The 21432-nt window shown below is 33.5% G+C and overlaps 1 protein-coding gene across 1 annotated transcript; it reads right to left on the reverse strand.

Annotated features, from left to right (window-relative positions):
* Positions 1–3752: 3752 nt before the first annotated feature.
* On the reverse strand, positions 3753–7903 carry LOC143258280 (sal-like protein 1). Its single transcript, XM_076517251.1, has one exon. It carries the CDS (start codon positions 7805–7807, stop codon positions 3905–3907), a length of 3903 nt encoding a protein of 1300 aa, XP_076373366.1. The 5' UTR covers positions 7808–7903; the 3' UTR covers positions 3753–3904.
* Between the last annotated feature and the right edge of the window lie 13529 nt (positions 7904–21432).

The following is a 21432-nucleotide window of genomic DNA, read 5'->3' on the forward strand; positions in this document are numbered from 1 at the left end:
ACAAGTATTAAGTAGGTTTATAAGATTAAATTATAATGTGTTTACGATTTTTAACTGGCGACAAGACTTAGTAGTAGGATTAAATTAACCAGAAGTAAGTCGGAGCATAGCTAGTGTTAACTTTATGTTCATTTGAATCGTTGGTTAGCGTGCATGGCTGCTATATGGGAGATCTTAGGTTCGAGCCCTTGATGTTTTTCGAACATTAAGTTGTGGAAACATTAGAAAACTGATAAATTAACCCTGTTACCCATACAGGAGTAATCACATAGGTTATCCATCCTCTCGCCAGCAATTCAAAACGGCTAATGTTGACAAGGGATTTTTGTTCCCTAATCCCGCGGCCCGGCATGGCCTAGCGCGTAAGGCGTGCGACTCGTAATCCGAGGGTCGCGGGTTCGCGCCCGCGTCGCGCTAAACATGCTCGCCCTCCCAGCCGTGGGGGTGTATAATGTGACGGTCAATCCCACTATTCGTTGGTAAAGAGTAGCCCAAGAGTTGGCGGTGGGTGGTGATGACTAGCTGCCTTCCCTCTAGTCTTACACTGCTAAATTAGGGACGGCTAGCACAGATAGCCCTCGAGTAGCTTTGTGCGAAATTTCCAAACAAACAAACAAACAAACCCTAATCCCGCGATTTAACCCGCGAAACGCGTGACACGCCGTTCGTGTTGAAACGAACTAAATAGGACACGTCTGATAACTCTGCCTCTTTACCCTTATTTCGTTTAAGGTTAAAATAAGCTGGCTACATTTCAACAATAATTGTGTAAAGTAAGGTTCATACTACTGTAATATATAAAATATTATGAAACCTTAATGCAGACTTATGAAGTATTATCACTGTGTAAACTATACAGATTTTCTATCTTTCCTGAAATAGTATACTCTTCAAAACAAGATACGCAAAAGGGATATTTTTGTTATTTTAAAGAGAAATATATGTAATAACGTTACAAGCTCAGAGTATGTGATGTTACACGTGTTAAGGCACTGATTGTCAGACCAAAATGACAATAAAAGTTGTGCACTTTGAAAACGGAGGAAAACATCGGATTTTTCGCCAAAACGCATGCGTGTCCAATAAATTTGTTTGAGAGATCTGCATGTTCTGCAAGTGCAACATGTGCAAAATCCCTATAAAAGTAACGGGTTCTTGGTTTCCATAGCTCAGTGTTAAGCCACCGACACGCAATACAGTTACGCCAAGACTGACTGAAGCACAACGCAACAACGCCATTGGTAGATTGGAAGCAGGCGAATCTCGATCAGATGTTGCCAGAGCTGTGAATGTCCACCCAAGCACCATCACAAGGCTATGGAATCGTCACCAACAACATGGATCAACTCGTTACCGTCCACGATCTGGCAGACCTCGTGTGACCACGCCCGCAGAAGATTGCAACATCCGGTTACGTCACCTTCGGGATAGGACCACCACTGCGACGTCTACTGCCTCAACCATACCAGGACTGCGTAAGATTTCCGATCAGACCGTACGCAACCGTTTACGAGATTCTTAGGCCCCATGTGCAACCCATCATGGTGAACGTCAACGACGTTTTTCAACATGACAACGTCCGTCCTCACACAGCCCGACTCACCACTGTCTTCTTGAGACACCACAACATCAACGTTCTTCCTTGGCCCTCCAGATCACCAGATTTAAATCCCATCGAAAATCTCTGGGACAAGTTGGACCGACGTCTGCGACGGCGACAACCTCAACCGCAGACTCTACCTCAGCTTGCAGCAGCTTTGCAGGCTGAGTGGACAGCCATTCCACAGGATGTGATTTGTCATCTCATCGCTTCCATGGGCAGGAGATGCCAAGCAGTTATTGATGCTCACGGGGGCATACTCGTTATTGACGTTGAGTGACGTTAAACTTCACCTAGTGAGCGTGGGCTTCGCCTTTGTAGACTTTGGATGTTCAGCAGTGAATGTGCAAAGTTTCACGCATGTCATACAGAACTACCCGGAATAAACTTGTTAACAATTTGTCTCATATTTTGTCTTTTGCGTTTCTTTTTTTTTGAAGAGTATATTTTTCTAACTACGGTTAAATTTGTCAGACTTACCAACAACCGTTTTTTACGACATTGTGTACAGCGTTGAGTTTAACTTCAGTCTTAAATGATTTTTGTTTTGTTTGTTTTGTTTTGAATTTCGCACAAAGCTACTCGAGGACGATCTGTGCTAGCCGTCCCTAATTTAGCAGTGTAAGACTAGAGGAAAGGCAGCTAGTCATCACCACCCACTGCCAACTCTTGGGCGACTCTTTTACCAACGAATAGTGGGATTGACCGTCACATAATAACGCCCCCACGGCTGGGAGGGCGAGCATGTTTGGCGCGATGGAGATGCGAACCTGTGACCCTCGGATTACGAATCGAACGCCTTAACACGCTTGTCCGTGCCGGGCCCCAGTCTTAACTGAACACAAATGCCAGGTTAAAATTTATCTGTTGAAATAATACAAAACGTATCCCTCATTCATTACCATTAGGTCAGCGATAAGTTTATGGAATTACTAGTATAAAATCAGTGGTTCGATTCTCGAAGTGGATAGAACGCCGGTAGTTTATTATGTATACTTTTACAGTAAACAATAAAGGGAATCTACTTTTCGTCCCATTTTTATATTTATATTTTCGTCATACACTTCACGTAAAGGGATTTTTGTTTTTCATTTCGTTTATGAAAATGTCTTTCAAATGTTATTGGTATGAAGTTGCTCAAGGGTAGAAAACATCTAATTAAACAAGATTATGTAAAAGTGTATTCTCTTTGTTTCCATATTGGACTAGTCTATGAATAGGAACCACAAAAATCGGCCTCTTTCCAAGAGACCACTACAAAAATATTTGCGTGCATCACTTTGAATGCGAAGATTTGGGTGATACTGTTCAGTTCTTCTTGTCTTGTGAAGATATGGGTGACACTGTTCAGTTCTTGTCTTGTGAAGATATGGGTGATACTGTTCAGTTCTTGTCTTGTGAAGATATGGATGATACTGTTCGGTTCTTCTTGTCTTGTGAAGATATGGGTGACACTGTTCAGTTCTTATTGTCTTGTGAAGATATGGATGATACTGTTCAGTTCTTCTTGTCTTGTGAGGATATGGGTGACACTGTTCAGTTCTTCTTGTCTTGTGAAGATATGGATGATACTGTTCAGTTCTTCTTGTCTTGTGAAGATATGGATGATACTGTTCAGTTCTTCTTGTCTTGTGAAGATATGGGTGACACTGTTCAGTTCTTCTTGTCTTGTGAAGATATGGGTGATACTGTTCAGTTCTTGTCTTGTGAAGATATGGATGATACTGTTCGGTTCTTCTTGTCTTGTGAAGATATGGGTGACACTGTTCAGTTCTTCTTGTCTTGTGAAGACATGGATGATACTGTTCAGTTCTTCTTGTCTTGCGAAGATATGGATGATACTGTTCAGTTCTTCTTGTCTTGTGAAGATATGGATGATACTGTTCAGTTCTTCTTGTCTTGTGAAGATATGGATGATACTGTTCAGTTCTTCTTGTCTTGTGAAGATATGGGTGATACTGTTCAGTTCTTCTTGTCTTGTGAAGATATGGGTGACACTGTTCAGTTCTTCTTGTCTTGTGAAGATATGGGTGATACTGTTCAGTTCTTGTCTTGTGAAGATATGGATGATACTGTTCAGTTCTTGTCTTGTGAAGATATGGATGATACTGTTCAGTTCTTCTTGTCTTGTGAAGATATGGGTGACACTGTTCAGTTCTTATCGTCTTGTGGTGGCTTTCGAAATCAGTAGCTCTTCAAAGTTTTTGACTCCCCACCAGAGGGAACTTTCAGTTGTTTAATTTCTGAGGAGTGTAAATCGGAAGGTCTTCTAGATGGCAGTGAATCTACCAGATGTCAATGAATCTACCCTTCTGATTCCGTGGCAGAAGTTCCTGTTTGGAGCTGCTCAGAATGATATCTTGCCTCAGAAGAAGGAGGACAACCTTTTTGAGATTTTTCAGAAGAATTAGAATTTGATTTCTGAAGGGGATGGATTACTTGTGGCCCCACGGAAAGACAGAGTGTTTGGGACTTATCAGATGGACAAACTTCCTGCCGCTGGGTGCTATCCAAAGTTTCAGAGCTTGTGTGTGGTTCATTTGCTGACTGGTGGTCCACAGGAGGACAGTTGCTTTGCATATTGATCGAGCTGTGGATCACGGATATTTTATTCATATTGGACTTTGTTAATCCTTTCATGTAAACAGGAGGCAGAGGTGGAAAGAAAAGATTGGGACGTAGCAGTTGAAATTCGCCAGGTATGAGAGAGTGAGCCACTTTAAGAGTAGGGAAGTCCATGAATTCCATATTGAGTCCCCTTCGTGATGCCCACATGTGCGTCCCCATGTGTACCTTCAAGTTCCCTTTCGTTGTGAACGCTCTGTTACAGACGTTACATTTAAAAGGCCTATCTCCAGTGTGGGTCCGCATGTGAATATTGAGTGCACTGCCACTAGAGAAGGGTCTGTTGCACATAAGGCACTCATGTTTTGACAGTCCTGTTGGTCTTTTAGGTAATGACTGAGGCGTGTCGTTTTCATATGTTCTTTTAGTCTTCACGTCGTCAGTTGCAGGTTGGGTATTTCTACTGGAATAAGTGGGAAGAAAACTTTTCACAGTATGTGAATTTGTGAAGCTGGAGGGAGTTGATGCTGGGTTATTCTGTATAGAACTCTCTGTAATGTCATGAGTTAACATGTGCTGTTTCATGTTCCCTTTCGTGGTAAATCCTCGATCACAAAGATTACATCTAAACGGGCGCTCTTTGGTATGACTTCGAATGTGAATGGCTAGTGCACTACTACAAGCGAACGTTTTGAAACAAATACCACACGTTGTTTTATTAAATCCTGGTGACGGGGGGAAAGGAAGTCCAGGAGAAGCAGCTGTTGATACTGGAAATGTTGGTTCACTAGAAGATAGAGCTATGCAAGATGTGGTGTCTGGGATTTCATGATCATGTGGTATAGTTGATGGTAGGGAAATGAATCCCGATGCATCTGGAGACACTAATAGCATCCTAGCATGTTGGGTAGACTTAAACAATAATTCTTTTGATTTCACTGAATAACCACCAGGTAGGTCTTTTTTGAGAACTTCTGAGCTTCCTGTTTTTGGCATTGTGCACGAAATATCCGTTTGAATGAATGTACTGTTTTTACTTTGGGATAGTGACCTCTCAATGGTGCGAAATCCAAAATTTGATGTATTATGTGGAGATGAGGCAGGTGTTATGTTGGTTGGACTATGGTATGGTTCCTCGGTTTGTTTACAGTTGGTGGTTTTCGTGTGGTTCTTTAGGACTGTTAAGGTTTCTTGTATGCGTCCTTTTTGAGATATGTCAGTGTGTAGAGAAGATGGAGAACAATATTCAGGATTTAGAATGGTTTTACTGGATGAACCGACGTTATTGTCACTATAATTCAAACTTTGGGTTTTGAGATCTTCAATAAATGTATCATTGTTTTCGATTAACGAGGGCTCAATAGAACTTCTTGGTAACCGAGTGTGTTCTGAATTGTCAGATACTTGGTTTGAAGAATTTGGAGATCTTAAAACTGGAGGAACAACAAAAGTCTTACTATTAGCAAACAACAAACCAGGATGATTAACACCAAGTAGTCTTGCAGTGCTAGCTTCAGCTAAGCTTGTGATTTGATTATTTAAGTCACATTGATAATTACTGCTGTAAACTTCTGGTTCGGCTCTATGTAGCCTCTTATGAGTTTTCAGGTTTTCTTTAGTAGTAAAAGATTTTCTACATAATTTGCATAGAAAGGGCTTTTCTCCAGTGTGCGTTTTGTAGTGCATTTGGAAAATGCTTTTATGACTGAATGCTTGATGGCATATAAGACACTCAAATTTATCAGTGTTAATTTTAGTTTCAATGTTGTCCACTAAAGTTTGTAGCTTTGATGTTTCTGATGCATCTGATTTCTGGATAAGATGTTCCAAGGGCTTTACCAAAACATCTTGTTGTGAAGATAAATCATCAGGTTGACTCTTATTTGCTGATATTAGTTTTGCTTTGTTTGATGTCTTTATTGGTAATTCAGTCAATGTGGAGGTGTGTAATTCTGATTGAGAAGTAGTTTTATCTTTTAAAACAGCAGAAGAAAAGAAACTCGAGCCAGAAGTAGTTGTAGGTGGTGAAAGTGATCTTTCTGCTGATAAAAGATAATTTTCAGGTTTACCCTCCTCTGTGTCCATGTGTTCAAAGCCATTTTCATACTGAGACTCACGTGAAGAATTATGAAGGCAAGGATCTGGATTACCACTTTCTTTGTCAAATGGGCTCTCGCTGGAAAGAAAACTGTTTTCTGAAGAATCAGTGTCCAAAGCAAATTTGAAATTATCATCTCCAAACTTTGCTGTAATTTCTTCAGTGGAATCTCTTGGGGTTTTTAGAATTGTTTTATCTGTCGTATTTGCAAAAGCAGATTGTGATGATGTATCCATCATTCTTGATGATAAACAATTAAATTTTTGAATGTTTCCCATTTCCTGAAGCACACTGCGTTGGGAGGACTCCATGAGAGAAATCTTAGGTTCCAGAAGTGGAAGCATCTTGTCGAGATGTTCGGGAACCGGATTAGGGTTCATTTCAATGTGTGGATAGTTACCCCTGTGTCGTTGGAAATGGACTTTCAAATTACCTTTAGTTGAGAAACAGTTCCCACAAATATTACATTTAAAAGGCCTCTCACCAGTATGAGATCTTAGATGTATTTGCAAGCCACTATAACTTCCAAATAGTTTTCTGCAATAATAACATTGATGTTGACATTGTGCTGATTTCTTTACTCCTTGTTCTTCTTCCAATACATTTGTTTCATTTCCTTTCTCAGGACTTTTAATACCATTGCTGAGTGTTACTCCAGACAGGTCTCTAAGCAAGAAAGGCCCTCCAATCATCGTGTTCTGAATAGCTTCTTCAGTATGTCTTTGCAGATGGTCGAGTGTGTTTGGTTCTTTTAGAAACAAAGACTCAGTACATTGGTGACTGACAGAACGATTATTTGATTCAAAGGAAACGTCAACCTGGTGATTATGAGGTGGTGTTTTATGAATTGAATTGTAACCCTGGTGGTTTTCAGATAGCATTTGATGAACAGAGTTATCACACTGAAGATTTCGAGGAGATGTTTGATTAAGAAGAAGAGAACCACTGATTGGGCTGAGGGAGTGAGGAAGAGTAGTAAACTTTGCATCAGAACTTGTATCCAATGACATGTTTATGTGAACCTGTAGCTCTCGAATGACCTGAAGTTGTAGAAACTGCTGATGTTGAAGATTATAGAGTGCCGACTGCAAAACTTCCAGTTGTTCACAAGGAGTTCTTAAAGAAAGAACAGATTTACGAGGTTCTGTCGTTTGCAAATTTTGTAGAACACTCAGAAGACTATTAGAAGTGGGCAATCGTTGCAAAGAACCCATTGAATGAGATAGATTATTTGTCAGTAAAGATGGAGAAACGTCTCTGTCCTTAGCAGTAGAGTCCTGAAAATTTTCAAATCTTGTGGATGGTCCATCATAAAAGAACTCTTTACATTTTGTATCTGGTAAGGACTGGTTACATTCTGTATCTGGTAAGTACTGGATCAGAGAATCGACTTTGCCGATAATTTTATTTACACAACAGTCTTGCCTCTGTGACCAATGGTCATCATATCTTGCTGAAATGGAACTTACGACAGATGCTGGACTATGTTTTCCATCTCTTGAGGACGACAGCTCGCCCAATGTAGCCATCAGTCGTTTCGTCATGCAGGTTTTCTTGTGTGTCAGAAAGTCTTTTAATTCCAAAAACCCTGTTTGGCACGATCCACACACGTGTTCGTCATCGAAACTGTTGTCACTTGAGTTCTCTGTGATAAAAACAAAAGCGATTAGAGCTCCAAGATCTCTGCTGTCACAAATTTGATATATATGTAGGATATTAAGAAGTAATAATTTAAATTGAAAAAAAAACAAATTTGTTTGTTTTAGAAGTTTGAGTAAAATCACCACACTACTACTTGTTTAGATTGTCGTCCCTAATTTTTAACTGATAGATTGAGGCTACTTGCTCATAGTCGTCCCTAATATTTATCTGCCAGATTAAGGCTACTCGGTCATAGTCGTCCCTGATTTTTATCTGCTAGATTAAGGCTACTTGCTCATAGTCGTCCCTAATTTTTAACTGATAGATTAAGGCTACTCGTTCATAGTCGTTCCTAATTTTTAACTGATAGATTAAGGATACTCGCTCATCGTCGTCCCTAATTTTTAACTGATAGATTAAGGCTACTCGCTCATAGTCGTCCCTAATTTTTACCTGCTAGATTAAGGCTACTCACTCATAGTCGTCCCTAATATTTAACTGATAGATTAAGGCTACTCGCTCATAGTCGTCCCTAATATTTAACTGATGGATTAAGGCTACTTGCTCATAGTCGTCCCTAATATTTAACTGCTAGATTAAGGCTACTCGCTCATAGTCGTCCCTAATATTTAACTGCTAGATTAAGGCTACTCGCTCATAGTCGTCCCTAATATTTAACTGCTAGATTAAGGCTACTCGCTCATAGTCGTCCGTAATATTTAACTGGTAGATTAAGACTACTCGCTCATAGTCGTCCCTAATTTTTAACTGATAGATTACAGGCCGTCAATAACACCCAGCGTCAACTTTAGGTTATTATTGTCTCACAAAATACTGCCGTTTCCTTGTCACTCTCATGGTACCCCCCACCCCATAGTGTAGAGCGCGTATTGCAGCAACAGATCGCGAAACCTGGGTCAGCGGATTCAACATCCAGGCATGCTGACTTCTTCCTAGCCTACGAGTCATTAGTTAAAGACAGCTCTGCTCTTGTGTGAAACATCGTAAATATACATTCAAATAATTAAAAACAAACTATTATGTAACTTATCTGACACTTAAGTATCATATGGTGCTGTATACGTTCAAGCAGAATTATATGCCAGTTTCCATAGAACATTTGCCAATAATATGGGGGGACCATCTCATAATTTTAAATTGATGAGTAATTTTATTTGGTGGTTTCGGCATGGATTTTATTCAGGTTGTTAGACTGAGGAACATTTGATATAACTGGGGACTTCAAGATGAGTTCGTTTTACTCACGTAATTGGGAGTAGCAGCTCGCATTTACATAACTCATGTCGTCCTTCCTACCAGAGGTGACACGCCCTCTACACTCAAGAAACTTCCATGACACGTCAGTCTTTAAAAAACAAAACAATAACTATAACTGATATTAACGTATTACCATTACACGTATGAAGATATATATGCACGCTCAGATGCGCGAGGGACAATTTAAAATTATATGGGAAATTATGTAAGATTCCCACTGCTACAGAACACTAGTTCATTGTAAGTATACTTCTATAACCTGTCTCCAGATGATGTAAAATACATACCCGTTGGTTGATCTGTACAGATATCTGTTGGTTTCATTGTCCAACTGTGGAATAATGCTGTGAATATCCAAAGCTGCTAGGGTTTGACAAAATCAAACATACGAGGCAGTTATGTAAAGTTTAAATAATATGTGTATCTATGTTTATAACAGTATTGGTATATGTGTGTTGTTAATGGTGTGGATGTAACTGTGTTTATAATAATAACGTGTGTATCTATGTTGATAACAGTATTGGTATATGTGTGTTGATAATGGTGTGGATGTAACTGTGTTTATAATAATAACGTGTGTATCTATGTTGATAACAGTATTGGTATATGTGTGTTGATAATGGTGTGGATGTAACTGTGTTTATAATAATAACGTGTGTATCTATGTTGATAACAGTATTGGTATATGTGTGTTGATAATGGTGTGGATGTAACTGTGTTTATAATAATAACGTGTGTATCTATGTTTATAACAGTATTGGTATATGTGTGTTGTTAATGGTGTGGATGTAACTGTGTTTATAATAATAACGTGTGTATCTATGTTGATAACAGTATTGGTATATGTGTGTTGATAATGGTGTGGATGTAACTGTGTTTATAATAATAACGTGTGTATCTATGTTGATAACAGTATTGGTATATGTGTGTTGATAATGGTGTGGATGTAACTGTGTTTATAATAATAACATGTCTATATGTGCCTAGACCACAAAATAACCTATACACTGTAAACAGAGAAGTACAAACACATTGTGACTGGACCAGAACATAACCTATATACTGTAAATAAAGACATACAAACATATATTGTTGCTTGTAATATGGGTATATGTATGTTTATTATAATATGTGTGTATCTGAAGTTCTAATAACAAACCTGTGAGGTACATTACACCGTGGGGTTTATTTTGCGACTGTAAGTTATATTGTTTATAACTTTAAAGAAAAACACAAGTAAAAACTTTTATGTTTGTATCCGATATTTTTAGTTTTTCTTTAAATACAACTACTTGTTTGGATATGTCTTTTTAATCGTGTGAACAGGACTATGTGCCAATCATGTTACAATAACGCCTTATTAGGAAATAACAAATGTTACCGTAACAACTGGATTTGTGAAGCTTTGGTCCACTTTGAGCAGTCAACTTTAATCATTGAATTATTACAGTGTTTTCTTGTCCGGCTGGAGGTATATAAACCACTGCTACGCGTGCATGAGATGTTTACTTCTTTGAGTAATAAATTAGACATCAGACAAAGCTTACGGACAGTAGTAATCTATTAATCAGAGAATCTCAAGAAATGAAACTGTTATTTTGTGATATATTTACCAAGTTAGTCAAACCTAATTCATTAGAAATGGTACGTTTTCTTTTTATCTTGGATACGAATGTATTTCGACAGCAATTGTCCGTGTAAGTTTAAAGATTCAAGACTCGTATAGCAAACTCCCCAATGAATACAGACATTTATTGTTGCTCAGAGAAACATGGTTATGACTTTGTGTCTCCATCTCTATAACTTCCTCCCTTCCCCCAGGACACAAGAACCACGGCAGTAGGTTTTCACATGTAAAACTCATGCCTGGAGGTACGGCCATAAACTAGCTGTTGACAACTTTTACAGCCAGGGTTCCATCCAATAAAAATCTCTTTTGATTTTTATCTATCAGCTTTGTAATTACAATCGGTCCGTCATTGGACATCAGGGGTGAAAGGTCAGTGTGCAAGAAGAGCTATCGCCGTGTTTTTGTTGAATTAAAACTTTTTGAAACATTGTATAGATATTTTGCGTAAGTAGCGTTTTATGTTTTCAAAATCATACTGTGGTGGTTCCTTGATATATTATAGATGTAATCAGTGCAGCAAAGTTATTTGTAATGTTAGCATTTTATTGTAAGTATAATCAAGTGTCTCTTGTATAAGAGTTTAGAAAATTAAGGTTATTTACTCACTGTACAAACACACAGTGACTGGACCACAACATAACATATATACTGTAAATAAAGACGTCCAAACACACAGTGACTGGACCACAACATAACCTATATACTGTGTAAATAAATACGTACAAACACAGAGTGACTGAACCACAACATAAATTGTGCGCTATAACTAAAGACGTACAAACATATAGTCACTAAATAAAAGTCAAGAGACAACTGGGTAATGAACAAAACTATTATAAATGTACAACATTTCGACATGTTTGTTTGTTTTGTCTTTATTTATCCCACCTCAACACAGAAATACAACAAATAAAACACAAGTTAATGAATTAGCATGTAACAACAACTCTACAGATTACCATGATGAAAATACCACAAAGTTAATAAATTAGATAAAAAAAATTAAAACAGGTAATTTTGAACAGCAGGTAATTCACCAAATAATACAGTTTACATAAACAAAACAAGAAACCAATGAATCTGTCATTGGCGACAAAAATAAAAAGACAATGCAAATAAAGAAATAACAATTTATCTTAACAAAGTACACAAGAAATAACCTTGGGCACCTTGGGTTACCAAGATACCAACATAAGAATACACAGAATAAAAAACATTTAATGAGTTATGTAACAAAGATCTATGATAATGCAGATGTATATGCCTACGTACACGCACCTTAAACATGGAAGTTAAATGAATTTCGCGATGACTTGCCAAATAAACTGAACGAGTAGAACATATAACCTGACGTGCCAAACTAATAATCAAACGGAATATGTTCCAGATTCTCCTGGGTTTGAGTTAGCATCAGTGACTAGTAGTTTATATAGACACATGACTGCACACAATATAGAACAAAGAGGTCACATGACCGGAGATTCTTTAACAGTGTACTAAGGTATCTTGGTGTCCTGGGGTGTTGGTTGGTTTGGAGTAGGGATGTTTTGTTCAATTAAAAAAGCTACCTTTATTCAGTTTGTTCATGTTTGGTTCTTTGTTTAAAACCACGGTATTTGGTCTCGTGAGTTGCAGTAAACACGGGTGTTTTATATTTCATGGCGATTTTCTATCAAGTGTTGTTTAAGTTTCAACTATAAACTACACGGAAAATAAAGACATACAAACAAACATATAATCATCAAATCACAACAACACAATCAATATACTAAAAATAAAGACAAACAAACATATAGTTACTAAATCACAACAACACAATCAATACTCTTTAAATAAAGAAATACAAACATATAGTCACTAAATCACAACAACATAATCAATACACTGTAAATAAAGACATACAAACATATAGCCACTAAATCACAACAACATAATCAATACTCTGTAAATAAAGACATACAAACATATAGTCAATAAATTACAACAACATAATCAATACACTGTAAATAAAGACATACAAACATATAGTCACTAAATCACAACAACATAATCAATACTCTGTAAATAAAGACATACAAACATATAGTCACTAAATCACAACAACATAATCAATACACTGTAAATAAAGACATACAAACATATAGTGACTAAATCACAACAACACAATATATACACTGAAAATAAAGACATACAAACATATAGTCACTAAATCACAACAACACAATCTATAAACTGTAAATAAAGACATACAAACATATAGTCACTAAATCACAACAACATAAACAATACTCTGTAAATAAAGACACATAAACATATAGTCATTAAATCACAACAACATAATCAATACTCTGTAAATAAAGACATAGAAATATATAGTCACTAAATCACAACAACACAATATATACACTGAAAATAAAGACATACAAACATATACTCCCTAAATCACAACAACACAATCTATACACTGTAAATAAAGACATACAAACATATAGTCACTAAATCACAACAACATAAACAATACTCTGTAAATAAAGACAAACAAACATATAGTCACTAAATCACAAGAACACAATCTATACACTGAAAATAAAGACATACAAACACAAAGTCACTAAATCACAACAACATAATCAATATTCTGTAAATAAAGACATACAAACATATAGTCCCTAAATCACAACAACACAATCTATACACTGTAAATAAAGACATACAAACATATAGTCACTAAATCACAACAACATAATCAATACTCTGTAAATAAAGACATACAAACATATAGTCACTAAATCACAACAACATAATCAATACACTGTAAATAAAGACATACAAACATATAGTCACTAAATCACAACAACACAATCAATACACTGTAAATAAAGACATACAAACATATAGTCACTAAATCACAACAACACAATCAATACTCTGTAAATAAAGACATACAAACATATAGTCACTAAATCACAACAACACAATCAATACTCTGTAAATAAAGACATACAAACATATAGTCACTAAACCACAACAACAGAATCAATACACTGTAAATAAAGACATACAAACCTTTAGTCACTAAATCAAAACAACATAATCAATACACTGTAAATAAAGACATACAAACATATAGTCACTAAATCACAACAACATAATCAATACTCTGTAAATAAAGACAAACAAACATATAGTCACTAAATCAAAACAACACAATATCCACTCTGTAAATAAAGACATACAAACATATTGTCACTAAATAACAACAACATATAGTCACAATCATAATCAATACACTGTAAATAAAGACATACAAACATATAGTCACTAAATCACAACAACATAATCAATACTCTGTAAATAAAGACATACAAACATATAGTCACTAAATCACAACAACACAATCAATACACTGTAAATAAAGACATACAAACATATAGTCACTAAATCAAAACAACACAATCTCTACACTGTAAATAAAGACATACAAACATATAGTCACTAAATCACAACAACACAATCTCTACACTGTAAATAAAGACATAGATATATATAGTCACTAAATTACAACAACATAATCACACATGTAATCAATACAAGACTGAGTCACTAAATACCCTGTAAATAAAGACATACAAACATATAGTCACTAAATCACATCAACAGAATCAATACACTGTAAATAAAGACAAACAAACATATAGTCACTAAATCACAACAACACAATCAATACTCTGTAAATAAAGACATACAAACATATTGTCACTAAATCACAACAACACAATCTATACACTGTAAATAAAGACATACAAACATATAGTCACTAAAACAAAACAACACAATCTCTACACTGTAAATAAAGACATACAAACATATAGTCACTAAATCACAACAACATAATCAATACTCTGTAAATAAAGACATACAAACATATAGTCACTAAATCACAACAACATAATCAATACTCTGTAAATAAAGACATACAAACATATAGTCACTAAATCACAACAACATAATCAATACACTGTAAATAAAGACATACAAACATATAGTCACTAAATCACAACAACATAATCAATACTCTGTAAATAAAGACATACAAACATATAGTCACTAAATCACAACAACATAATCAATACACTGTAAATAAAGACATACAAACATATAGTCACTAAATCACTAAATCACAACAACACAATCAATACACTGTAAATAAAGACATACAAACATATAGTCACTAAATCACAACAACATAATCAATACTCTGTAAATAAAGACATACAAACATATAGTCACTAAATCACAACAACATAATCAATACACTGTAAATAAAGACACACAAACATATAGTCACTAATTCACAACAACACAATCCATACACTGTAAATAAAGACATACAAACATATAGTCACTAAATCACAACAACACAATCAATACACTGTAAATAAAGACATACAAACATATAGTCACTAAATCACAACAAACAACTGTAAATAAAGACATACAAACATAATCACTAAATCACTGTAAATCAAACATACAAACTGTAAACAATCAATACATAAAGACAAACATATAGTCACTAAATCACAACAACACAATCAATACTCTGTAAATAAAGACATACAAACATATAGTCACTAAATCACAACAACACAATCAATACACTGTAAATAAAGACATACAAACATATAGTCACTAAATAAATCACAACAACACAATCAATACACTGTAAATAAAGACATACAAACATATAGTCACTAAATCACAACAACATAATCAATACTCTGTAAATAAAGACATACAAACATATAGTCACTAAATCACAACAACACAATCTATACACTGTAAATAAAGACATACAAACATATAGTCACTAAATCACAACAACATAATCAATACTCTGTAAATAAAGACATACAAACATATAGTCACTAAATCACAACAACACAATCAATACACTGAAAATAAAGACATACAAACATATAGTCACTAAATCACACAACAACATAATCAATACTCTGTAAATAAAGACATACAAACATATAGTCACTAAATCACAACAACATAATCAATACACTGTAAATAAAGACACACAAACATATAGTCACTAAATCACAACAACACAATCAATACACTGTAAATAAAGACATACAAACATATAGTCACTAAATCACAACAACACAATCAATACTCTGTAAATAAAGACATACAAACATATAGTCACTAAATCACAACAACACAATCAATACTCTGTAAATAAAGACATACAAACATATAGTCCCTAAATCACAACAACACAATCTATACACTGTAAATAAAGACATACAAACATATAGTCACTAAATCACAACAACATAATCAATACACTGTAAATAAAGACATACAAACATATAGTCACTAAATCACAACAACATAATCAATACACTGTAAATAAAGACATACAAACATATAGTCACTAAATCAGAACAACATAATCAATAATCTGTAAATAAAGACATACAAACATATAGTCACTAAATCACAACAACACAATCAATACACTGTAAATAAAGACATACAAACATATAGTCACTAAATCACAACAACACAATCAATACTGTAAATAAAACATACAAACATATAGTCACTAAATAAATCAATACTGTAAATAAAGACATACAAACATATAGTCACTAAATCACAACAACATAATCAATACACTGTAAATAAAGACATACAAACATATAGTCACTAAATCACAACAACAAACAATCAATACACTGTAAATAAAGACATACAAACAATAGTCACTAAATCACAACAACATAATCAATACACTGTAAATAAAGACATACAAACATATAGTCACTAAATCACAACAACACAATCAATACACTGTAAATAAAGACATACAAACATATAGTCACTAAATCACAACAACACAATCAATACACTGTAAATAAAGACATACAAACATATAGTCACTAAATCACAACAACATAATCAATACTGTAAATAAAGACATACAAACATATAGTCACTAAATCACAACAACATAATATACTGTAAATAAAGACATACAAACATATAGTCACTAAATCACAACAACACAATCAATACACTGTAAATAAAGACATACAAACATATAGTCACTAAATCACAACAACATAATCAATACACTGTAAAGACATACAAAATAAAGACATACAAACATATAAAGTCACTAAGTCACTAACAACAACAACAATCAATACACTGTAAATAAAGACATACAAACATATAGTCACTAAATCACAACAACACAAAATCAATACACTGTAAATAAAGACATACAAACATATAGTCACTAAATCACAACAACACAATCAATACACTGTAAATAAAGACATACAAACATATAGTCACTAAATCCAACAACACAATCTATACACTGTAAATAAAGACATACAAACTATAGTCACTAAATCACAACAACACAATCTATACACTGTAAATAAAGACATACAAACATATAGTCACTAAATCACAACAACATAATCAATACACTGTAAATAAAGACATACAAACATATAGTCACTAAATCACAACAACATAATCAATACTCTGTAAATAAAGACATACAAACATATAGTCACTAAATCACAACAACATAATCAATACACTGTAAATAAAGACATACAAACATATAGTCACTAAATCACAACAACATAATCAATACACTGTAAATAAAGACATACAAACATATAGTCACTAAATCACAACAACATAATCAATACACTGTAAATAAAGACACACAAACATATAGTCACTAATTCACAACAACACAATCCATACACTGAAATAAAGACATACAAACATATAGTCACTGAATAACAACCACATAATCTATACACTGTAAATAAAGAAATACAAACATATAGTCACTAAATCACAACAACACAATCTATACACTGTAAATAAAGACATACAAACATATAGTCACTAAATCACAACAACACAATCTATACACTGTAAATAAAGACATACAAACATATAGTCACTAAATCACAACAACACAATCAATACACTGTAAATAAAGACATACAAACATATAGTCACTAAATCACAACAACATAATCAATACACTGTAAATAAAGACATACAAACATATAGTCACTAAATCACAACAACACAATCTATACACTGTAAATAAAGACATACAAACATATAGTCACTAAATCACAACAACACAATCAATACACTGTAAATAAAGACATACAAACATATAGTCACTAAATCACAACAACACAATCTATACACTGTAAATAAAGACATACAAACATATAGTCACTAAATCACAACAACATAATCAATACACTGTAAATAAAGACATACAAACATATAGTCACTAAATCACAACAACATAATCAATACACTGTAAATAAAGACATACAAACATATAGTCACTAAATCACAACAACATAATCAATACACTGTAAATAAAGACATACAAACATATAGTCACTAAATCACAACAACACAATCAATACACTGTAAATAAAGACATACAAACATATAGTCACTAAATCACAACAACACAATCAATACACTGTAAATAAAGACATACAAACATATAGTCACTAAATCACAACAACACAATCAATACTCTGTAAATAAAGACATACAAACATATAGTCACTAAATCACAACAACACAATCAATACACTGTAAATAAAGACATACAAACATATAGTCACTAAATCACAACAACATAATCAATACACTGTAAATAAAGACATACAAACATATAGTCACTAAATCACAACAACATAATCAATACACTGTAAATAAAGACATACAAACATATAGTCACTAAATCACAACAACATAATCATATACTGTAAATAAAGACATACAAACATATAGTCACTAAATCACAACAACACAATCAATACACTGTAAATAAAGACATACAAACATATAGTCACTAAATCACAACAACATAATCAATACACTGTAAATAAAGACATACAAACATATAGTCACTAAATCACAACAACATAATCAATACACTGTAAATAAAGACATACAAACATATAGTCACTAAATCACAACAACACAATCCATACACTGTAAATAAAGACATACAAACATATAGTCACTAAATCACAACAACATAATCAATACACTGTAAATAAAGACATACAAACATATAGTCACTAAATCACAACAACACAATCAATACTCTGTAAATAAAGACATACAAACATATAGTCACTAAATCACAACAACACAATCTATACACTGTAAATAAAGACATACAAACATATAGTCACTAAATCACAACAACACAATCTATACACTGTAAATAAAGACATACAAACATATAGTCACTAAATCACAACAACACAATCTATACACTGTAAATAAAGACATACAAACATATAGTCACTAAATCACAACAACACAATCAATACACTGTAAATAAAGACATACAAACATATAGTCACTAAATCACAACAACATAATCAATACAACTGTAAATGTAAAAAGACATACAAACATATAGTCACTAAATCACAAACAACAACATAATCAATACACTGTAAATAAAGACATACAAACATATAGTCACTAAATCACAAAAACACAATCAATACACTGAAAATAAAGACATACAAACATATAGTCACTAAATCACAACAACACAATCAATACTCTGTAAATAAAGACATACAAACATATAGTCACTAAATCACAACAACACAATCAATACACTGTAAATAAAGACATACAAACATATAGTCACTAAATCACAACAACATAATCAATACACTGTAAATAAAGACATACAAACATATAGTCACTAAATCACAACAACATAATCAATACACTGTAAATAAAGACATACAAACATATAGTCACTAAATCACAACAACATAATCAATACACTGTAAATAAAGACATACAAACATATAGTCACTAAATCACAACAACACAATCAATACACTGTAAATAAAGACATACAAACATATAGTCACTAAATCACAACAACAACAACATAAAGACAAAACAAATCACAACAACTGTAAATAAAGACATACAAACATATAGTCACTAAATCACAACAACACAATCAATACACTGTAAATAAAGACATACAAACATATAGTCACTAAATCACAACAACATAATCAATACACTGTAAATAAAGACATACAAACATATAGTCACTAAATCACAACAACACAATCCATACACTGTAAATAAAGACATACAAACATATAGTCACTAAATCACAACAACATAATCAATACACTGTAAATAAAGACATACAAACATATAGTCACTAAATCACAACAACACAATCAATACAAACTGTAAATAAAGACATACAAACATATAGTCACTAAATCACAACAACACAATCAATACACTGTAAATAAAGACATACAAACATATAGTCACTAAATCACAACAACACAATCTATACACTGTAAATAAAGACATACAAACATATAGTCACTAAATCACAACAACACAATCAATACACTGTAAATAAAGACATACAAACATATAGTCACTAAATCACAACAACATAATCAATACACTGTAAATAAAGACATACAAACATATAGTCACTAAATCACAACAACATAATCAATACACTGTAAATAAAGACATACAAACATATAGTCACTAAATCACAACAACACAATCAATACACTGTAAATAAAGACATACAAACATATAGTCACTAAATCACAACAACACAATCAATACACTGTAAATAAAGACATACAAACATATAGTCACTAAATCACAACAACATAATCAATACACTGTAAATAAAGACATACAAACATATAGTCACTAAATCAGAACAACATAATCAATACTCTGTAAATAAAGACATACAAACATATAGTCACTAAATCACAACAACTAAAATACACTGTAAATAAAGACATACAAACATATAGTCACTAAATCACAACAACATAATCAATACACTGTAAATAAAGACATACAAACATATAGTCACTAAATCACAACAACATAATCAATACACTGTAAATAAAGACATACAAACATATAGTCACTAAATCACAACAACACAATCAATACACTGTAAATAAAGACATACAAACATATAGTCACTAATCACAACAACACAACAACACTGTAAAATAAAGACATACAAACATATAGTCACTAAATCACAACAACATAATAAATGTAAATAAAGACATACAAACATATAGTCACTAAATCACAACAACATAATCAATACACTGTAAATAAAGACATACAAACATATAGTCACTAAATCACAACAACATAATCAATACTCTGTAAATAAAGACATACAAACATATAGTCACTAAATCAACACAATCAACAACAACACAATCAATACACTGTAAATAAAGACATACAAACATATAGTCACTAAATCACAACAACACAATCAATACTCTGTAAATAAAGACATACAAACATATAGTCACTAAATCACAACAACACAATCAATACACTGTAAATAAAGACATACAAACATATAGTCACTAAATCACAACAACACAATCTATACACTGTAAATAAAGACATACAAACATATAGTCACTAAATCACAACAACATAATCAATACTCTGTAAATAAAG

The sequence above is a fragment of the Tachypleus tridentatus genome, chromosome 1 (genome assembly GCF_004210375.1).
Source record: "Tachypleus tridentatus isolate NWPU-2018 chromosome 1, ASM421037v1, whole genome shotgun sequence".
In the NCBI taxonomy this organism is placed as follows: domain Eukaryota; kingdom Metazoa; phylum Arthropoda; class Merostomata; order Xiphosura; family Limulidae; genus Tachypleus; species Tachypleus tridentatus.